At 39.7% G+C, this 23472-nt stretch overlaps 1 protein-coding gene across 1 annotated transcript; it reads right to left on the bottom strand.

Annotated features, from left to right (window-relative positions):
- Positions 1 to 1027: 1027 nt before the first annotated feature.
- LOC140941552 (fibroblast growth factor receptor 1-like) lies at positions 1028 to 22987 on the bottom strand. Its single transcript, XM_073390575.1, has 10 exons — positions 22781 to 22987; positions 20812 to 20904; positions 19418 to 19615; positions 10893 to 11053; positions 9444 to 9735; positions 8686 to 8987; positions 5235 to 5428; positions 3722 to 3965; positions 2661 to 2782; positions 1028 to 1735 (listed from the first exon to the last, which is right to left on the bottom strand). The coding sequence occupies exons 1-10, from the start codon at positions 22959 to 22961 to the stop codon at positions 1480 to 1482; spliced, it is 2043 nt and encodes a 680-aa protein (XP_073246676.1). The 5' UTR covers positions 22962 to 22987; the 3' UTR covers positions 1028 to 1479.
- Between the last annotated feature and the right edge of the window lie 485 nt (positions 22988 to 23472).

Genomic DNA, 23472 nt, shown 5'->3' with positions numbered 1-23472 from the left:
CGCATTTCGAACTTAAGGGCAAGAGGCGAAAGACAGCTGAAAGAGCGATGCATGAGCGATTTCGAGAGAAAGGGGGAAACTTTTCCTCAGTTTGGAGGAACATGCAACAAGCCAGGATTATTCCCAAGACGTATCAGCGAGAACAGTATCCCGCTTTCTAAATTTCTAAAGATACTATTGACTACAAGCGCGTAAAAAGGGTGTCCAACAATAGTGTAACTGTTTGGTCCGACGCCAAAAAGTTTCTTAATGATATTCCAGGCTACTGCTGTGAAATCGACAACTTTTTATAAGTTGTTGACAACATATGTTAATTTGGCCTTGCGCCAAATGGTGACATCGGTTCTCATTCTTTACCCCAAATATACACCTTCCTGAATAACTCTAAAACAAACTACTGTGCCATAAATGTGGGACTTGAGGTACAAAACATGAATCATATAAAACGAGGACACTACCTATCCTTGAAACCTCCAAAAAAGCGTTCTACTCGACGTGTACACGGGTCACCGTAAATTAATTCAATTAAGATATTTATAAGTTTCTTTCAGCGAACAATCGTGTCACCATGATCAAAGTTTTAATAACTTGTCTTACATGTATCAAGGCGATATAAACCTTGGCTATTTCAATTAAGTATGAAAGTACCTTATCCTTTTCTTTCTTAATCCATTATATATACCAGAGAGCTCTTAGTAAACGCCCTGGATAGTATGGTGACCCGTTATGGTGACCCGTCCAATCGTGTCTCCACCGGTACAAGATATTCGCGGCAAGATACACAGCCTGCGAAATAATGCGCGCAGTTTTGACTCATCCGTTGTTCACTCTTTAACCTTAATACGTAGAAAGCGTTTTTAATACCGTGGAATGTTGTAATTAAAGAAACAAAGACTTCTTTCCTCTATTAATTGTCTTCTCTCTTTCTATCCTTGAAATCTTTAATGTTTTTCCCGAAAAAATGGCTCCGAAACGTGCGTATACCTGCCTAGCGATTTCCCGCCGCTAGAGCCAACGAGGAGTCACATAACTAAAATTCCTCAAAAACACAGTCTCAGTCAAAATGGTTGGGACACTTTGGGGTCTCCTTGTCCCCTCAATGTTGGTGTACAAGATTTGGTGACCAAACCGCGATAAACAACTTTGAGAGGGACTAGGGGAGCACGAGAAGGGAAAAAACAGCGTTTGGTTAAAGTGTCCCAACTATTTTTGTCTGAGACTGTAGTTTCGTGTGAACACGCTACTGAAGAGGTTTTAATTTAAATGGTCAAACTATTGGATTTCATCGACGGACTAGTCACTGAAGTAAGATTTCGAACTAAATCAGTAAAACATAAACAAATACAGTGCTACAGATACGGTTTCATTTGAACAGCCGATCACATCACAGCATTTTACAACAGAGATAAACTAGGAACTATGTTTAAAATGTCTCTATTATTGAATCTGGAAGTAAAAAGATTAACTTTAGCGCAAGTCTCAGACGATTGTAGTTTTCTTCTTTGAATTTCCGGCCTTTTCTGTAGAGTGAGCAATAGGCGTCAGTTCCAAGGCCACAGCCTGCTCATTACCATGGAATTCTTCTAGTTCTATGTCGCTCTCACTCTCCGACGAGCCACCGTAAATCTCTGGTTTCAGCATCTGTCGTTTCTCCTCTGATTCCGGATCGAATTGATCTTCCATGTCACCTGGTAATGGAGGCAAGGGATTGTTTGCAATATTTTCACTTGATCGCCTATAAGAAGAAAACAACGCTGTCAACCATAGTAGACTCCTATAAAATTGACCATACATTTTAGATCATGCGCACGATTATAGAAGGCAACGTGAATCACACTAAAACATTTTACGACGAGCCGATAATTCTGTGAGACAAGATCGCAATGCTCTATTTTATTATCATTATTTCAAATTTTGATGCCAACCGCAATGGACTGGAAACATGATTTTTAAGCAGCGAACGGAGTTAGATTTTCTCACTCTGAGATTTATACGCTGTTACGCCTTAAATGTCAAAAATAAAAGGCGTTCACGTTGATTAAGCGTCTTCCCCTAAATATTCGCCTGCCAAACTGAAAAATAAGAGTCTCCTTAAATAACAATCACCTCCAGCACACTGTCTTAAATATATTAAGTGATGTTATAAGGGAACCTCCTCTCTTCTCTCATTCTCTGAACGCTTGTTTACCTTTGATTAAACGCCGGCATTGACATAAGGGAACAGTTTCTTATTAGCCACTCGTTCGGCTCAATTTTAAATTTACCGTAAACAGCAAGACCATTATCTGTATCCACGAGTTAGGCAATGTTATTTCTTACGTAACGATGTAACTGAGTCCCTTTCGTTCTTTGCCATGACCATGCACGTGTCTCATTAACGATATACTGTCTCCTCAGTACTCCTTTGAAGAACCTATTTTTTCCCCGAATAAGCGCCCCCTCAGTGGCCAAGCCAGTATATAAGCAGAACTGGCCCTACCTGTCAGTTATTGAATTAACATAACATAACGTATTTATTGTCGAACTAATATTGGGAAGTTCTTTAGCCTGGGACTTGTTGGCTCCTTTATGGGTACGGAATACCGGGTATGGACAACCCAACTCGCTTGTGGCTGAACTTTTCAAGAATAAAAGCCAAATGCTTAATCGAGAGTACTAACCTGTCATAAACATCTACTCTCGTCACAGGAACGGTGGGGTCTGAATCATGTGGATCAAGGTAGTAATCTTTTCTGCCAAGGTTGTTGTCTTCTATTAAGTGAAGGTACTCGGTTGCGACACTCTGTTGTGAAAGATAAGCCCATATCGAAGTTTAGAATAAACATACCAGCCAGGAGCCCATAACCCGGAGCGAGCAACTTCCATATTAGGCCCATGTCACGGCGTTTTTACGGATCAGTTTTATTATTTTTAGACACATTTTAAGGGGCACTTCTTCCCACGAAAATAAAATCTCCACCATATCTATGAGTGCATTCGAAGTATAAGATTTCAAAACCGGACCTAAACATTTATTAAAAGGCAGAAAATACCATTTTTAGGTCTGTAGGTTTTGTTGACTAGTTTGTGAAATTTAAAAGATATTCAAAATTCGCGCCAAAACCGTTCTAAAAATAAACTGGTCCGTGAAAACGTCGTGACACAAGCGCATGGAAGTTGCTCACTCCGGGTTATGGGCTCCTGACCAGCAAAAGATGCGCATGCCTCATAATCTTTCTTTCAATTGGCAGTCGAAACTCTCTGATCTTATAGAATCGTACATTTTTATAATCTGTATAGCTTTAGCATCTGCATTGCGTCAGTAAAAAAAAAAAAACAGCATGCAGATCGTGTTATATCATTCCATGGCCGATCTACGGGAGGGGTCAAGGGGCCCCGGGGGCCCGGGGCTCCACCCTCTTTATAGGCCAAACTGCATACTACGGGACTAAATGAGCGGGTCCCCCACTTAGTTAGAGATTTGAATCCGCCACTGTCATTGCAAATATGGTAATTTTTTAAAGAGCACACAGTATAGGTCATCTCTTCATATTCTTCCTGCAAAGCTTAATTCCCGCTCGCCCATCAGAACAAAGGATATATACACTCAAGAGAGTATCCCCTTTTGATAAACTTCATTTTTTCCTTTGAAGGACCTAGTGTACAATAAGTTCTAACAAGAGAGAGGATAAGTTCTCTTAGTTCCTCCTTTGCCTCAAGAACAGTAGAAAAAAGGCCTCACCTGGGAAGCGCGTTGCTCAATTATTGTACCAATCGACTGGCTGATTTGATCAAATTTAGGTCGCTTGTCGGGTCCTTCCTGCCAGCAATCTTGCATAATTTTATAGATCTCCGGAGGGCAGTCTCGGGGATTTCCCATACGGTTTCCATCATTGAGAAAGTCTAGGAGCTCTTCTACGGGTATAGTGGAATACGGTGTGCCGCCCAGTGTAAAGATCTCCCACAAGCAAATACCAAACGACCATCTGCATTATTAAATGTCAAGGTTCAAAACATACACACTCGAAGGATCATCACAGCCTGGGTCATTCCAAACCAAAATGGTGTCAATAAAGCTCTGTAAGCTGTTTAAACTAAACTATAGACTGGAGGAAACATATGGTAAGCTGCTATTAACTCCACTACAAGGGAATTATTGGAATCAAAACTTACATGGCTCGCATATGAAGCGCTACATTCAAGAATTGTTATCAGTAGTATTCTTTTTCTTTCGAGTACTATTCATAAAAAATGGAAAACGTTATCTGCTGTGTTTAGATTCCCTGATATAAACACGAGATTCGGGTGTTGGGAGAATTTAAGAGAATTCGTACAAATTGCAAACCACAGAAAACGGCTTTCTGCTAAGGTGCTTTTTATAGCGGCAACTTTCCCGAGAAAAAGTTCCTACCTAGCTCTTTGTTTATGGCGCTAATGAAAAGAGCAGTTCTTACTAGTTGCGAAGTGTTGTATCTACACGAAGTTTTGTACGTGTAATCAGTACGTTTTTGTTTTGCATTTATATTAAAGTTCAGATATAACGTGCGTTCTAATTTGTTACAAAAGCGTGCTTATGAGAGTATAAAACATGTGCTGACGACACTCTTTTGCTTTAAAAAAAATAATAAAGATTGTTTTGAAAATTAAAAAGGAATGTGTGGGGAATTTAACGGGATTCTTTATATTCATAAAACAAATAAAGAAGTCTCGACTGAGCTCTATTCTGTTGTACTACTCAAGAAGTAGAGAGAAACACTCGACTACATCTCGTGTTCCCCCCTACACTTCTTTCTTGTTCTAGCCGCTGCCAGTCGTGTGTGCTTTATAACGTACAGAACAGAGCACAGTCAAGGCTTCTTTATTGTTTAAAAAAGGTGATATTTTAAAGGACGGATTTTTCTCCCTTAAAATATCGTCTTGAGCGTAAAAACTTTGATATAGCATGTTTTTAAAGATTTTTCAAGTTCCATACCTCTAATTTATGGGTTAATAAAGTAAACTTGTCGAGTTTTTCAAATGTGGTTGCGTTTAACTGTATTACTCGCATGCAAACATACTTCTCGGCCAATCGGAAAGCGCCTACCTTACTATGTTATGGCAAGTTTAACTTAATTGCAGTAATCAAAAGGCCAGCTTCTTTTTAATTTGAACGCCTAATTACGCACTAATTATATAGTTGTCATCCTTGAGTACCATCCCCGCATATTTTCCTATTCGCCCTTCATTCATTTTTTTTTAATGTCATTTGTACTTACACATCACTTTTCTCTGAGAACTCCCTCAAAAACAATGATTCTATCGCCATCCACTTCATTGGCAAAACACCACAGTTTGTCTTCACATATAATTCACTCTTGTAAATATCTCGAGCGAGACCAAAGTCAGCGATCTTCATGACGTAGTCTTTTCCAACAAGAATGTTTCTAGCCGCCAAGTCTCGGTGAACACACTAGATAAAACAGATATGTTTTGAAAAAAGAAATGCAAAATCAAGAAATCAGAAACAAGAAGGAGATAATAGTAATAATAAGTCCGCTAATTTTAGAAAGTCGATAATGGGGTGAGCTTGTAAATTACTTAGTTTTAATATTTTTATTGCATTAAAATTTTAGACTATGATAGTGGAATGTGAATTGGTCATATGTTAATAAAGATTTTTGCTATTTTAAAAAGTAATAATAATAATAATAATAATAATTATAATAATTATAATAATAATAACAATAATAATAATAATAATAATAATAATAATAATAATAATAATAATATGAAAGGTTTGAACCCAGGAGTCATTTCAAAAGTAGGTTGAGTTTGATCGTCCGGGTGAACGTAGTCCTGAATAGGACTGTTGTTGTTGACAGTGACTGACGTTTCGACAACCTGTGCGGTAGTCATCTTCAGAGTCAAAGTGAGTTGTATCACGTCAGTTGATGGTATTATACTCTGGTTATTGATCTGATTGGTCAATTACGTCGCGATGTTATTGGTCGCCTGTCAGTAAAGCCGTATGTTATCGGCTATGAAGACTCGTAATCAGTAATTGGTGCGTTTCGATCCGTCTATTGTCACAGTTAAACAGTCGTCTATTGTTAGTCAAATTGTCAGTTCTCCAGTCGTTCTCTCGAAGTTAGTTTTGCTTGATCTCGTCAATAAGTCGTTTGTACGGCGCTGGTAACTGTTGGCTACGATTCAGTGGCGTTTGTTCTAAGTTAGTAAACCAGCTTTCTAAAGTAAGACGTTGATAGTAGTCTGTAGAATACGTTATACATGTCGCAGAGTCCCAGTCAATTTGATGTTTCGTCTGTAAATGGTGCTCAGCAATGTGATTGTTGACGTCACCATTCCTCGTCGCTCGTTGTATTTGGTCAGTTGCGTGCTTAGGTTTCTGCCGGTTTCACCAATGTAATAAGCTTGGCAGTCGCAGCACTTGATCTTGTATACTGCTCCCTGTCTGTCCTCCGGTTTGTCTTTGTCCTTGACATTAGTAACAAGTCGCCGTAAAGTGGTTATCGGTTTGTGTGCAACACGTATATTGTAAGGTTGTAATTTACGCGCAATAGTTTCAGAGGTGCCTCTGATGTACGGTATAATCGCTGTTGTAACAGGGCCAGAGTTGGTCTGAGTGTTGGAATCAGTGTTGCTGTGAGTGTTCCGTCTAACAAAGTCCGTGTTGTAATTGTTCTTACTAAAAACGTTGGTAAGATAATCAGTCTCGTCTTGTAGGCTGTCAGGTGAGTCACAAACTAGTTGCGCTCGTCTCGTCAGAGTCCGGATAGTAGTAGTCTTGTGAGAGATTGGGATTGTACGAAGACTGGTCTAGTAATCGGTCGGTATGTGTCGGTTTTCTGTAAATAGTCGTTTTTAGTTTGTTGTTGCCGCCCTACACAAAGACGGAATCGACGATTTTCACGAACACCTTAACAGATAGAACGCGGACATACAGTTCACCAAGGAGATCGAAGAAAATGGTAAGATACCTTTTCTAGACTGCTTGGTCACTCGCGACAACAACAAACTAAAAACGACTATTTACAGAAAACCGACACATACCGACCGATTACTAGACCAGTCTTCGTACTATCCGACCTTTCACAAGGAGAGTATAATAGGAGAGTAAGATTAATCCTAAGAACTGAGCTCAATGGAAGAAACAAAATAGAAGCTATAAATAGTCTTGCAGTCCCAGTTGTGCAATATAGCTTTGGCATCATTGACTGGAAAATCTCAGAACTGAAGAAGATTGACACAAAAACACGCAAACTATTGAACATGCGCAAGATGTTACATCCTAAAGCAGATGTGGAAAGGCTGTACATCCCAAGAAAAGATGGAGGTAGGGGCCTGATTGATGTAGAAACAGCATTCAAAACAGCAACAGTAGGGCTTGATCACTATCTGAAGCACAAAGAAGGGCAATACCCAAAGCAGGTGCTTGAACATGAAAGATCTAAAGCCAAAAATTCAATATCCAAGAATGCTACTAAATTCAAAAGGGAAGTAACAATGCCAGAGGTTGAGAACAGAGAAGATAAATCTGCCTCTGAAAATGCTAAAGCCCTGAAACATGTGTTTAAGTCCAAGATGAAGTCAATGAAAGAAGAAAAGTGGAAAAACAAAGCATTGCATGGCCAGTATCCAAAGATCCTAGAGAAGCCTCATGTAGACACAGTCACCACCAACAAATGGTTGTCAAGTAATTTGAAAGGAGAAACAGAGGGTCTACTTGTAGCAGCTCAAGACCAGGCAATAAACACCAGAAACTACCAGAAAGTAATATGTGGCAAAAAGTGGAGGGCAAATGCAGAATGTGTTCGCAACATGAAGAGGCAGTGGACCATATTGTATCTGGATGTGAGGTATTAGCCAAAACAGAGTACATCTCCAGGCACAATAAGGCACAATAATGCTGTAGCATATCTCCATTGGAGCATCATTGGAGCTTTTGGCTACTGAGGTCTCCTCTCTCTGAGTTACTTTACTTTTTACCACTTATTACTCATAATAAACTCTTACAGTTCGAATACTCGAAGCTGGGCTTTTGGAAATAGATTATCCAAACACAAATCATAATAATCATGGCGGTTTTTGAAAACAAAAGATTCTCATTAAATTTAAGGGCTAATTCCTGTGAGGTCATGTAAGTTCAAACGGTTTTTAAGTTATCAACAGTTTCATAGTTGCACATTGAATTTTTTTGGCCCGTTTACATTAACAGAGAATCTCTTGTTTTAAAAAAAAAAACGGTTAGTTCAAACGATTTGATCGGATATAATAATCTTTCAAGCGCCCCGGTTCAAGTAGTTAACTCTGTTAAACGCGAAAAACAAACAAATAGGCGCAGATTTAGAGTCGAATGAACGATTTAAATCATGACAAAACTCCTTGAAGTTAAACGGAGAAAATAAGCAAGTGCTGGAGAATAGACCTTTTTAGCTTGTATGTTTTGTCTTCCCTTTTCAGACCACTTGATGGTACCCCAGAACACCGTTCCTTTCAAAAGTTGTCCTTTGCTCGTGCATTCACGAGCATATGTATGTATATAGACAAAACGCAAATTGCCTTGAGAACATCACGTGGTGTGAAATGGGAAAATAAGACATAAGCCAAAAAGGTCTATTACAACCAAGAGCCACTACAGCTCTTGTTAGAACTGAATTTTCTTCAGAAATGTGGGAATCCTTGAACGGGACAACATTACTACATTACCTTTTTAGACGCCAGGTATTCCATTCCACAGGATATTTGGTAAGAGTAGCTTACAAGATTTGATATATTCAATCCTATCTCTGGGTCACTCGCAGTCGTAGCCCAGGTTGCTTCATAAACATCTCGCTTGCCTCGTAAGAACTTTTGTAAACTCCCATGTGGTGCATATTCCAGAATGACAAGGATGCCATCTCGCTTGATACAAGCACCAAGGAGGTTTACAATGTTTTTGTGTTCTCCAACGTAAATTAGAATTTTCAGCTCTGATGCCAGGTCTCTTACTTCCTCTTTAGTAGCTCCCCCTGAAGTGCCAAAATATCGTAGTCGGTGAGTTAAAAAAAAGGCAGTTTCCACAGGGTATAGTGAAGTCCATGTGACCATGTCACAAGCAACGTTCAGTTAAACTGGGCACAAACCTCAGCAATAGGAATGAGCACGAACGGTACTCATGCATGAGAGAGGCCCTATGCGAATAGCTTACCTCACTCATGCCTCTTAAGAACCAGGGACATCGCTGGAGTTTTTTCCACTGGTAGGCACAGATTCCCAAATCAACCCTACCCCGTCTCCCAAATTATTACGGCGCAGGTAACCTGGTAACTCGTCCCCTCCCCTGCATATTATCAGCTGCTACAGTAACTATAAACCAAATTCCTTTTTTGTCCCCCTCCACCAACCCCCGACAAGTACCAGCCATCCTTGCTCCATGGTGAATGTTACACAAGTTGAAATAGAGATGTCTTGACTTCAAACATTACCTTTAACAGTCTTTACAGCTACGATGGTCTTCGTGTACGCACTGCCTCTGGGATCGTGGTACGCATGGCCGGCCCTGTGTTGACGAAACATTTTAGGTCGCCGCTGACGCTTCTTCTGACTTTTGTCTCTCGGATTAAAGTTGTTTATTCCTATAGCCTCTGCTTTAATGACTTTTCCGAAGGCCCCTGATCCTAGCACCTCCCCAAGAATGAGCTTGTCCTCGGGAAACTCGAAATCAGGGTCATAAGGCAGATCATTACATTGTTCAAGCAGTGTAATATTTGGGTCAATCTAAAACAATCAAGAAATATTTTCTTACTTAACGTATACAATAGGGACCTATTTAGTCCAAGCAATGGTAAGTTCACTCCCTTCAAATGGAAACTGTTTGGTTCATGAGTATTACCTGAATTTAGAAGGCCATTTCAGGGCAATGGATCACTTTTTTAATCGAGTCAAAGAAAAAACAAAAGCCAGTTTAGGTTTGAAAAGCAGACTTAAATTTATGGCCACTCCGCAAAGAAACTCGGCACCTCGTTCACGGTAGGTCGACAAAAAAAGTCGTGACTATTTTTGCGGAACAGACTGGTTCGTAGCCTGCAATGAAATGAACAAAATGTCAGCCATCTTTACTATCCGTGAGTATACATCTATTTTAAAACGAGGAGCAATCTATGGTTGCAATTTTGCAAATTATGTCAGTCGACTGGCCTCGAACAAGAAACTCAGATGCTCGAGTGATAAATGTATAATCATTCTCAAAAGTGTCCAACACCATAAGAGTTTACACGAATGTAAAGTGGCCATAAGTAAAGCAAACCTGCACTTTCGAAAGGTTACTAAAGATTTTAAGCAAAAGAGAGTCGACGACGGTAACGAGAAGGTAAAACAGTAGCGGGTCGGATTAACAACCAAAAACGACAACTTTGCAAGGGCCATCAAACTTGATTGCACAACTACGACGTGAAAAATTAGTCCCAATGCGCGTTTTGCGAAGGACGTTAACCGGCACTGACGATAAATTTTTTATTCTTTTTTTTAACTTGGCTGTCCATAGAAATTCAACTACTCCACGTAAAGTCACCTACGTTTCACATATCAAAGGAGATGACGTTAATCGAGATGAAGTGTGAAAGATCGCAAATTCATTTTATTTTCGCCGTCATGTTTGAACAAAGGTTGAGAGACGTTTGCTTATAAAACCCCCTTTCTAATTTGATTGCTCCTCAGAGACAACATTTTCACAAGTAAAAGAAATCCCCCTCCTCCGTTTTTCCGCGTTTAAAGTTGTCATTGTAGGTGTTGAGTATGATCTTGGAATGGGAGGGGTGTGAAATTTACGCAGTCCAACAAACATCATTTTCAGCCAAAATAAGTTGCAGAATCCAAGCAGGCACTGGTTGTCATGTAGTGGCTTCATTTTAAGCTCGTTTTACATGGTATTTTACCTGGTGTTTTCCAGTGTATACTGGAAAAATCTGATTACGATACTCCACAATCAGCTTCCGTTGGTGACGTATATAGCAAAAGAAGGCGAACCCAAGGACGATACAGAGGAACAGGATTGCTCCAACAACAGAAAGGGCAACAGCTTCCTTACTAAGAACTTCTATTGGAGATAGATGAATAATAAAGCAATTAATGAATTCGGCTTTCGTAGGATATGAAGAATTAAGCAGACCTCGGAGGGTGTTATCGACCTTCGGCCTCGGTGGATAACACCCCTCCTGACAGGTTCCTTTTTGGTGTGCTCTTTTGTGCGTTTATTCTAAAGTGTCTTTAATGTCTGACATCTTTATTCACTAATAGTTTAAAACTTGGACGCCATCTTGGCACTGAGACGTACGAAACGATGCAATGGTATTTTGCAATTTCACACGTAAAATTATAAATTAGTATAGGTAATAGCATGATTTGTAGTCATATTTGGCATAAATACCACAAGTGGTATTTCAAAATAGTTATACGTAATTTCACGAGCCGTTAGGCAAGTGAAATTTGCGACAATTTTGAAATATCACAAGTGGTATTTATGCCAAATGTCACGTACAAATCATGCTATTATTTGTTTATACAACTACCCACAAAAGGTTTGTAATTTTCACATGTAGGTTTTTTTAAATTAAGCTGAAATACCACTGCTCTAAGCCAATCAAATTGCAGAACTTTCTAGTCTAGTAGTATAAAAGCTGAAATTTCGCGCAAAAATTAAGAAGTAATTTGTCACCCAAGATATTAGAGGAAACAGATGTCAATGTATTTCTGGAGTGTCAAAATACTTTTGGAGTACAGATACTACATTTTCAGTTTATTAACCGTAAAAGACGTAACTTTACGGTTATTAGAAGGTGTAATCAAATGGTGACGAGTGAAATTAGGGAATAATTTCACGCGCATTTTGTCCAAATCCTTACAATTTCCCGAGCCTTTAACGCAAGTGAAATTATTCCCTAATTTCACGAGTATACCATTCGATTACCTATTAATATCATGGGTGACTAATTACCTTAGCAATCTTGGATTTCTGACATGTTTATCCGGGATAGTATCGATTGAGAACTCCACTCTCTCGAACGTTAAGAGCTTAAATTTGGCTTAATTTCAGAATTTTCCTAGAAAATACCTGTTAGAATCCTTCTTTATGTGCTCTTTCGTGTGTTCAGGTTTTCCCACAGCAGGAAATTCTTCGGTCACTCTTCCAGACAAAGCGTCCTTAGCAACTAAGAAATCATGCTGATCGCAAAAAAATATCACTTGCGGATCCTCATGCATATATTACGATCCTCTCTAAATCATAACGACTGAATGTTTTCACTTTATTCACAAGTCATCGCTTGACAGCTTACGCAAACTAATTAGAAATTTGAGTCGTTGCTCTTAATGGTAACACAGAAAAACTCCTGGGACCTCTCAAAGCTAGCCCCGACAAAAGACGAGTAAAACGCGTGCGAACAAGCGTGTGAGTTGCAAATGCCGAGTTTAAACACTTGTTTCGTGTGAGTGTGTGTGTGTGATCTTTAGCTTAAAGCGAGGGAAACTAAATGCACGTCGTAACAATTATTCCGAAAACAAATCTTACATAGAATTCTTTAGTCAGTTTGCGAAGGTTTACGCAATTTTTTTAGTAGAATAATTATTTTGCCAACGGAAGGCCTTTTTGTTACAAGAGATATGTAGTCGCTGCTTGAACGACTTTAAACTGCGAGCAGTCTGATTACTTTTCCTCGCAAAGTTATCCAAGGCGTAAACCATGCACACAAGCGGCGAAGCCGCGAACTGCTAAACGAGGGCGTCTCGACCGTCACTGGTTTAACTAAAAAGCTTTGGCCAAAAACGGAATCAGGACGGTAGTGTCATGGAATTTACCTCTCTTTATCTTACAAAAAATTATCTTTCGCACAAAAGTATAGTGTAACGGTATTTTTTACGGAAATATAAGTCTAAAGGTAAGTCGGAAAATTACAGAAATTCCAGGGGGTGGGTCTAAAACAAAAGTGCCTCCTGTGTGTGGGAGGGGGGTGGGTATAAATATTTTTTGAAACTACACATTACAGACTTCACTGAAAATTCTCCGATCTTTAATCTTGCAAAAAATATTGGGGTGTTAAAAGATCTCTTAAAAAGGTCATGAAATCGGCAGTGAAACAATTGAATGTTTTTATCATTTCGTTTCTGTATTGGGAATCGTTCATGCGCAAAGTGGCCCTGGTTGTTGACTTGGACGAAGGTATCGCAAATCGCCTTGTGTTTTTTAAAAGTGTAGTATTAAAATGGTTCCTATGCCTTTGAAGATCTGTCAAGTTACATCGAGTGTGCTTCCCTCCGATTTAAGCAAGAAGTTAAATATTCTTATACCACTATACAGTGTCCTTCCGGTGTAATCAGGTCAGTTTCTTTCATTAAAATAGACTGCTTGCAGTCCGCCTTTTCGCTTAAAATCCGTCTAGTTCTTATCTCAGCCGGCGCAATTGCAAACCACGACGTTATGTTACATTAAGGGATTTGGATCAGCCGAGGAAAGACTTTACTTTTTCTTCTTGGGCTTACGCCCTCGTTTATCGCGGTTCGCGTGCGTGGGTTTCGCGTGCAGCAACTTTGAAAAGAAAAATAAGAGACTGCTCGCAGTCTATCATTAGTCTCATTAAAACACTTACTTGCTTTCAATGATGTGATAAACACGTGTTGATATACGTGCACATTTAATATTCTAGGTCGTTGCGCGAAGGGTTTGTCTTGAAATCATGGCAAGGAAGAGACGTTATTTATGTCTGTGAGTAGCAGTTATTCTGTTATATATTTGGATATTTTTGCTGGCCTTGTTGGACTTATTTGCCGCTTTTTCTGTGTGATCGCTTCGCTTTTCATCGCTAGCCGGATTAAAAAGAGAGAACTTGTCAGCAATCGAGCGGCGATCGCAGCGATTTTGATGTAACGATTGACTTGAGAGGCAGGTATTGGATTTGATCAACACCTTAATTAATCTCAATGGATGACAATAGTACCTGTTACATTTTGCTTCCTAATGCCATAATTTGTAAACTAGAGGTCTTGCACGATTTCAGTGTCGAGTTTTGTATCTCGATCGCTGGCGTATTGCCAAGTTGTTGGTTTATAATTGTAGTGTGTATTTTTTTCAAGCTGTAATTAGCTCTTATTAACCGAGCGGGAGGTCTGTATAGGAGAATCTTGACCGAGGTCGCCAGTACAGACCGAACGCAGTGAGGTCTGTACCAGCGACCGAGGTCAAGATTCTCCCATACAGACCGACCTAGCTTGGTTAATAAGATGTTTATTATATGGCCAAACAAGAAAGCAAAGGAACAAAAACGTAAACAATTTTATTTGCTTCCCTGCGCGGGCTCAAGCATTTAAGCTGGCTTTCTTCTGTCACTGGTTTCCAGTCCAAACGGGACAAAAATTACTGTTCAACCAGCTTTGTACAAACTGCGTCAATGAATGAAGACAAAACTTTTCATACAGGCTCAATGAAAAAAGCTTGTGGTTGAAACAACAACTTATGAAAAGCGGCCAAAAGTGCAACTACAGTGTAAGTAATGCCGGTGTGTCTCTCGATCGCTCAGCGATCAGTTCTCATTCAGCCTTGCGATCTTCGACTGATCACCACAGAAAACGTTGATGTTAAATGTGCAGCCTTCAAACTTGTCAATGTGCGCTCCGACAAAAATTGCCTGAGGCTAGATTTGTTGGACTGTGAAGACATTTTGCTGTGTTGTAGTGGAGGTACTGACTTGGTTTTCTTCGGACTGAGCGGATGTACCTGGCTCACGATTCATGATAGCAGAAATTTCTCGCTGTCGCTTCAGAGATGCTGAATGGTAGCTGTCGAGGCTTTTCAAATTGTTTGACCGCTTAGCTGTTCAATGAAGTTTGGCTGAACGTCTGCTTCGAGAAGTCGTCCAACACTGGTCTTTCCAACGGAGAGATTAGAAACCTTCTTGTTTGTGGCATCGAGTTTGGCTTCAGCAAACGCGTCTTTGTAATCGGCTCGTACTCAGTGCCATTTTGTTTACGAACGGAGATAAAACATTTGGGCAAAAGAAGGTCGAGCTCATTGGCAGGTATGTTTTCAATTGCTCTAGACTCTTTCAGTGACTCACAAAATTTCTTTCATGCGTTTAAATCGCTCTTAGTCTTGTATTGAGTGTTTTTTGATTTCTACTCCTGCAAAAATTTCTCAATTTCGACTTCAGCTTTGCTCTTAACTTCCTCGGGAAGACTCAAATTTGTCAGCGTTTGCTCGTTTTCTTTACCTGCTTCCTCGTGAAGGTCTACTGATTCTTCCATTTAGTATTATCAACAGGAACAAGCCAATTTTTTCACATTCTTTGTTTGTAACTTTTTGAGGACAAGATCGGTCTAGATGCCGGTCTAGATGGGAAAATCTAGACCGCGGTCAAGATCGATTTTAGCCAATCAAATTCTTGGATTTGTTTGTTTCCAGTCCTTTTGAGACACGGCCATATAATAATACTTAGTTATTAACTTATAATTCCAATCGAGTTCACCTAGAAATAGATTTACAAAATCGTTTTCATAATTAGGTTGAGATGAACATCTTATATGTCTATCAGTAAAGAAAAGAAATAGAGTCCGATGTTTGAATGTTGAACGGCCGATCGCGTTTGAATATCATTTTTGTTTTTAACAACTTGAAAATTAAGTCATCTAATTAAAACAAAATTTATTGAAAATGAAAAAACGGTTTTAAAAAAAGAAAACCAGCAAAAAGAAAAGTAAAGAAGAAAAAAAGAGAAACTTGTCCCCGACGACATTTGAACTTGCGCCTTTGGACGAGAAAAACAAAGAAAAATACTGAACTAACCCTCTCGACCACGCCAGCAAGCGCTGAAAAATTAGGCTCAAAACAGGTACATATTCCATCTCTACAATGATTGACAGTTTTCAAGAATAAGTTTTTAGGTTTTTATACAACTATGGAATATTTAACTGAACTTAACTAGACAACTCTCTTGTGAGAAAGTTAATTTATGTATATGCTATTGGAATGCGCCGGTTGAATGACCGGCTACTTAGTTTCTTAGGTCCTTTTAAATTTTGTTTTATTACTGCTCTAACTGCCATTTTCAATTCCAAGATCTATCAGATTCTCGTAAGAGCCAGGAAATTTGAATGATGTAACTATATTCAAGAAATTTTCTCCTATCGTTGCGCTTTTGGTGCAAAGTTCCCGTGCGATGTGGAAGTCAACTTACGCGTAACAGGGAGAGAACTTTAAAACCGCTTTCTTCGTCGGTCTTCGAAGCATTAAAAACCGTCGAAATACTTCGTCGATTCCGTGGACAACGAGGCGGACAACTGAGAAGTTCTTTCCGTTTTTCTACATCGTCTTTTTCATCGAAATTTAAAGTTTCTGCAAACGTAGTCGATTTGCATAAAACCTCTTCTGTCTCATCAAATATTCAAAATCGCATCTATGATGCCATCATGGAAACAATTCGTAATGCTGCTTTGCCTTATCCTTCTACCTCATCGAGCGGCACCGTCGACGTTTGAGTCTACAACCATAAACGTAGCTTCTACGCCTAGAGGTCAACCTTCTAGTAGTTCTGCCCAGCGTAATTGTACAACATCAAAGCTTAAGATTGTCCACTTGAACATTCGTTCCCTTCGTAGTCCATCGCATTTAATTGAGCTCAGGGATTGGGCTGCAGCGAATAAAACCGATGTGATTACCATCTCTGAAATTTGGCTGAATACCTCCGTAACCAACTGTGAGGTTAGCATTGACGGCTATAAGCTCTACAGACAGGATCGGTTACGTAAACGCGGCGGGGGAGTCTGTGCTTATATTCGCAGACATTGCAGTACGTCACTGTACTGAAGGACAATTCCAATTTATCTGATAATTATTTCCATCAGTTTTGGCTCAAACTGCAATACAGGAAATTGCGATCAGTCGTGATTTGCATATCCTACAGACCACCTGATTGTCTGTTGTCCTGTTTTGAAGAGTTGCTGAAACCGAGTTACATTCCAGCACTTACCATGAACAAGCCCATTGCAGTCTTAGGAGACCTTAACTGCAACGTCTTAAAGGAGAGCCCAGAGAGCAAAGCTTTGTCTAGTTTTTTGTCTGAGACTAACCTGAGGCAGATAATTACAACACCAACAAGGATAACAGACATCTGCGAATCTCGGATTGATGTTATTTTAGTCTCATCTCCTGACCTCGTCCACGCGCGTGGCGTTAGTAACACTCCTATTAGTGATCACTTACCTGTTTACGTGGATTTAAAGCTGACACTCCCTAAACCTCCACCGTATTATATCTCAACAAGGAGTTACAAGCATTATAACCCCGATCTGTTTACCGCAGACCTAGCAACCAAGTCAGACAAATTCCCTTCCATTTTTTCAGAGGAAGATATAAATTACAAACTCTCAATGTTTAATGACACTTTTCTTTCCACCCTGGACGCTCATGCACCAATTGAGTCGATCTGAATTCGCAGTCGTCCCTGCCCTTACCTAACACCTGAAATTAAGGATCAGATGACCTTTAGAGATCAGCTCTTTCGTCGTTACCGAGACACAAGCCGAAATGCAGACGCCTGGAAGGCCTACAAGGAAGCCCGGACATCTGTAAAACAACTTCTTAAGAATGCCGAGTGTGACCACATCCGCACAGAAGTCCAATCACACAAAGATAACCCTGGATATCTGTGGAAAATAATCAATACTTGTATTCCATCCAAAGAAAAAGAAATTCCGGTCTATAGTAGAGACACTGAGCTAGTTGCTAACGATTTCAACCAATTTTTGTCCTCTGTTGGGAGAAACGCTGCTCATACTGCTGCACAGTTGGCCATAGACAACAACATCAATATTTCAGATACATCATACAAGCCTAATTTCACCACCAACGACCAGAAACTCATCCGAGAAACTATTTAATTTCACCCCTGTTACCTGTACTCAGGTCGAACGTATTGTATCATCTATGCCTTCTAATAAGTCTCCAGGCCCCAACAAAGTCAGCATGCGCATCATCAATGCAAAGGCTGGCTTCCCGTTATCCTTGGCCCGTTGAAAAACATCATCAATCGTTCTTTCGCAACTTCTACACTTCCAAACTCCTGGAAAGCGTCTGAGGTCATACCACTAATGAAAGACGGAAATCACTAGGAGCCATCAAATAATCGCCCCCTTTCGATGCTTGCCGTTGCTTCAAAGATCTGCGAGAAGGTAGCACTCCAACAGTTCAGCAATGATTTACAACGTAACGGCCTCCTTAGTAAACATCAAAGTGGTAATCGTAAATACCACTCTACAAAGACTCTTAATATTATGATCAGCGACTTCTTATTAGATGCTATGGACAATAAGAGACTGTCAACCCTGATACCATTAGATCTATCAAAAGCTTTTGACAGTATTAGCCATTCTATATTATTACAGAAGCTGAGCCTTGTTGCCGCCGACAAAACCACGAAATGGTTTGAGAGTTACCTGACTGACAGAACTCAGGTGGTCCGTATTGGCACATCTACATCTACACCCCTCCTTATCACCCATGGCGTACCACAGGGCGCCACACTGTCACCACTTTTGTTTTGTATTTATATCAGTGATCTTCCTCTCGCTCCACAAGTATGCAATCTCGAGTCCTACGTAGACGACTCTAAGATCTTCTTATCTCGGAATAATTCTAGATTACAACTTAACCTATGACCAACACATCCATCAACTTACCTCATCGTGCATGACCAAACTTTGTCAAATAAATAGGGTAAAGAACAGTTTTTATAGGGACACTCTACGCACAATCATCTCCACTCTAGTCCTAAGCAAATTGTTCTATTGCTGTACAGTTTGGTCAAACACAACCACCACAAACATCAAGGAGCTTCAAGCTGTTCAGAATTTCGCGTACAGAATCATCACAAAAACCAAGAAATTTGAGCACATACCACTTGCGTTACACGAGATCAAATGGCTACCGGTAAATGAGCATCTCCACTACAGAGACACTGTAATGACGTTTAGGTGCATGAAGGGCCTAGCCCCCACATACTTGTGTGAGTCTCTCCGAAGACGCAAGTCTATTCACCATCATAACACTAGAAACAGAGAATCCCTTGATATTCCTCCAAGTAAGACTAAGTCAGGCCAGCGACGTTTTCTCCATAGAGCAGTCAACATTTGGAACAATTTAGACAAAGACTTTAAACAGTTATCTTTAACATCATTTTAAAAAAAGTTGAAAATGCACATGCCAGAGAATTATTTTAATGACCGCTTTTCATAATTTTATTCATTTTTTATTATAATGTTCTTTGCTGTTTAGTATTGAACCCCCCCCCCCCCCCTAGGGAATACTAATAAAGTATGTATATGAGGGGCGGAATTTACATAACACAATAGTAACGTGAGCTTGGGATGCCTGTGGTATAAAGAATTTAAAAAGTGTCATTATCAATCAACAATTCACCTTTCTGCTTCTCTGTTGGAGGAGGACAAAATTCATTATTGAAACCACATCTTGGACGGTCTTTGGGAGGAATTGTACTCCCACCAACCCAAATCTTGGTCATATTGTTGCGAAACACAAGCAGAGGAAAAACTTTCTTGGAACCATTACCAGAGGAATTTCCATAAGTGCTTTGGAAGTCTGCAACTGGAACCATTACTAAAGGAAGGAGAAACAAAAAGTATGGCACAAAGAACCAACTGATAAAGATGGTTTTTCAATCAGTGACAAAGGCGGTTGGGAAGAAAAAAATCCCAGTACTCCCAACAGGAGTGTGATTGATTAAAAAATCATCTTTCTCATGTATTTACCAGGCTCAAAATTCACCAACGTATCTCTATCAAAGAACAAACTGTTGGCTCCAATTTGCTTATGCATCGCTGCATTCTTACTGAAGACATTTTTAAGACCAGTGAACTAAAATAAAAGAATTTACTCTGACCAATCACAATGGGAGCTGACTTCAAATGGACCAACCAAATCACACAAAAAGCGCGGCAAAACGCTGGTGTGAGCAGCCCATGATTGCTTTTAGTTTTCGACCTCTAGATTGAGAAATGACGCAAGATTTTTAAGCCGGCTGAAAATTTACGCGACGAATTACGAATTCTAAACCGCCTTGAGACTTCTGATTTTAAAGATAAGCCAGCCCTGTTATGGGAAAACGTATTATTCCTGGTTCTCATTGATCACTAACAAAGGGTAAAATTCTTTGATCTTTTATCAAATTCTCTCAACCAATTCTTCAAGCAATAATGGAAATCAGTCTGGAGAATTTTTATGTTGAAAACTACCCTGCAGAGAGGATTTCCTTGGCCAAGGGTAAAGTTTAATTAAACTTGCTCCCATAACTGACTGTCCTTTGCAGGTCTGTTTGATTGTCTACTGCCTGACGCTGACTAGCTAGCCACCGAAACACTTCTGTTTAAGACCTTAAGATATGGCCCTGTATTCTGTAGTTGCTCCCAAGAATAAATTAGCTGAATGAAAAGCGTTTGGTGATTCCGTGGCGACTGAGAGTGCCAATTTGAAAGATAACTTTTGGCTTTAGATTTCTTTTGCTTTCTGTGTCATCTTGGTGAAGAAAGAGACTGCTGCTTTCAGTCCCCTACAGAATTATAGGGTTCAACATTTACAGGTCGTTTTGATACAAAGACGTTTTCGATAATGTTTACTCAGCTGAGGTGTAAATAGTTCAACGTACTTGACTTAAACAACAAAGAATATCCACCCAAAATGTTTTCCTTGGTCACGCGTGAACTATATTTGAAGTGAAATTTTTTGTACAATTTCACGGCTTGAGTTCCTCTCAAAACGACTGGTATCGAAACGATTGGTTTCCAGGTTCAACTTACGTGCTTTGCCTTGAATGTTTCTTATATCCCATAAAGTCAGGTTAAAATCAGCATCACCATTCTCATCCAGGTGGATTCTATAGCCCTGAATACCTGCAGCAAATTAGTGAAAACTGGTGAAAAAATTTCACATACAGGGTTGAACCTCCATTCAGCGACCACCGTCGAGATAGCAGCAAGTGGCCGCTTAATGGAGGTTGGTCGCACAATAGAGATTCGTCATAAAGTAATTAGTATTAATCTATAGCAGAAACATCACTTTATATTGAAACAAACGCTTGATGGGAGCAGCATTACTGATCCACAATCAGTCATCAGCTTCTATATCGGACTGTATTTTCCTTCATAACATTCTTGAAATGAAGCCAAACAAAGTGTATCAAGCTCTTGATGGTGGCTTAATAGAGGTGAAAACAACGGGAAAACTCTCGTTAAGATGACCAAAAGGTGACCACGGCTGCTTAATAGCAGTAGTTTAATTCCCCATTCCTAGACCTACAATTATTTAGGGACATTGATTGCTAGATACTTAATATGAGAGTAACCGCATAATAAGTGAACACTTGGTCATGCATTATACACATGGCATAGCGACATATGGCTCCTGGTATCGTAAAACACTTTTCATAGAGCACTAGCCACAGATCATTTAGAGCAGGGACCGCGAAGGGGGAGGGGCTGGAAGGGCCGTGGCCCCACCACTTTTTTGGGCCCCCGCCCCCACTTTTTGCGCTAAAAAGAAAAATAATTAAAATAAAAAAAGACTTGAAACAAGTTTTTTTCCGTCTATATTCCGCTATATTCTCTGTATTTTCTTTAATTTCAAACGCCAGGCATTTTGGGGGCTCCTGTGCTTTTCGCGGTAATTGTGCTCTGGGGCCGACTTGTCCCTTGATCAACGCCATTCCTTGGCCACCCCTTCGCTTCGTTCGGCAGCGTGTTTTGTACTTCCAGCTCGGGCAGAGTTTTTTATCAGTTTTGTCAGACGAAATGAAGGAAATTAGTAGCTTTTTCAAGCCAAACGAAGGTGAGTGGTTGTTTTGAGTTGATGAAAGTTTTATATTTTGTCTTTCTCCTTTCGAATCAATGAAATATTCGATGGCAAGAAGAATTACATTACTTGAACAGTGAACGGCCATAGTTAGAAATTTTTCAGATCGCTTCAGTGTATTATTTTCTATACTAAAATTGTAATCGCGTCTTTTCTTGCAGTGATTCAGCAACTTGACAGTACTTAATTGTCATAAGAAATTAACGGAAAGCTTGGACGTGATTCAGATCGCAAACACATTTGCTGGACGGAATATAATGAAAATCGTTTGAAGAATTTCGGTATCTTCACTAATGCCGACCTATAAAGAGCAACAAATACTGGATAAAGTATGCAAAGTCATGCGACAGAAACAAATCAAATACTATGATTTTATTCCTTTTTTCGATTTTCAATATGAAAAACATATTTTCAATTGTCAGCCCTCCTACTTTCACCTTGCTCCGCGGTCCCTGTAGAGTGTGCACCTTTCATATTTATGTCAGGTGGTTTTCATAACTTTTTCCTCCAAGGACCTGGGTTTACCCGGGTCGTACTCTTTTCAGCTTTCAAAATTCCATGACTTTTCATGACTTTTCTCATGACTTTTTCGATCTCTCCATGACCTTAAGAGCAGCTGTCACTTTGGAAAATTGTCAAGCCTTTCCTTGTTTTAGGATATTTTTTCACCTAGGCCCTTTCAAAAAACAAAAAAATTCTTGTGTCCACCAAAACGTGAGCTGTTGGCGCAATTTAATTTACTTGTCTCTGTTTTACTTTGTTGTTGCTCATCTGCAGTAACTAATTTACCGAATATAACTTTGATTTTCCAAGACTTTCCAGGACTGGAAAATGAAATTTGTAAATTTCATGACTTTTCAGGTTTTCCATGACCTGTACAAACCCTTTACAAATGAAATACACTACATCAGCTTTCACCTTCATAGGTGTAATCACGAAGTTGTGACAAAATCTCCTGCCCTGAAGGAGTCCTATTTTGTTCTGCAGGAGGTAGTTTTGCAGTGGAGATATTCAAGGCTACAGCAAACTGATAAACAGCATCGTACAGGTAGGCTGCATATATTGGAGGCTGCAACATAACATGTATTAAGTAATGCATGTAAATAATGAGTCAAAATGTCATGTAGACTAAACACAATAGCTAAATCAAACTGTGAAATGGCACGCCAAATTCTGATGCTGTGAAAGTATAATACACACTGTATAACTGACAATATGATCGGCCCTAGTAGCATATTTAAAGTCATTAACTTACTTTCCCCATGAAAAGTTTGCCAAACACTTTTACTAAGAAATCATGAGCCCAGTCCAGGCCGCGGTTGTTCAAAAGCTGGATAGCGCTATGCCCCGGATAAAAATCTATCCAGTGGATAACGCAATTGGTTTCCCTAATACTTATCCGCTGGATAGTGATTTATCCGGTGGATAGCGCTATCCAACGTTTCAACAAGAGGGGCCAGGACAATAAATCGAATCCCAGTTCAAAAAAACAAGGAGTTTTAAATTGCAAATGCTTAGGCCTCTATGTATCCAGACAGTTAATCTGAAGACAGACTCCAAAACGCTGTATTTACAGTTTATTGAAATAAAATATACTCCTAATTCTGTTG

The sequence above is a fragment of the Porites lutea genome, chromosome 6 (genome assembly GCF_958299795.1).
Source record: "Porites lutea chromosome 6, jaPorLute2.1, whole genome shotgun sequence".
Classification (NCBI taxonomy): Eukaryota; Metazoa; Cnidaria; class Anthozoa; order Scleractinia; family Poritidae; genus Porites; species Porites lutea.
This window is presented reverse-complemented; position numbering and strand designations above follow the sequence as displayed.

Excerpts from the sequence above, each read along its gene's own strand:
- LOC140941552 (XM_073390575.1), bottom strand. The coding sequence starts at position 22,961 with ATGCATTACTTAATACATGTTATGTTGCAGCCTCCAATATATGCAGCC. Across the intron at positions 9,736-10,892 it reads TATACACTGGAAAACACCAG|ATTGACCCAAATATTACACT; the intron begins GTAAAATACCAT and ends TGATTGTTTTAG. Across the intron at positions 8,988-9,443 it reads AGCTGTAAAGACTGTTAAAG|GGGGAGCTACTAAAGAGGAA; the intron begins GTAATGTTTGAA and ends TTGGCACTTCAG.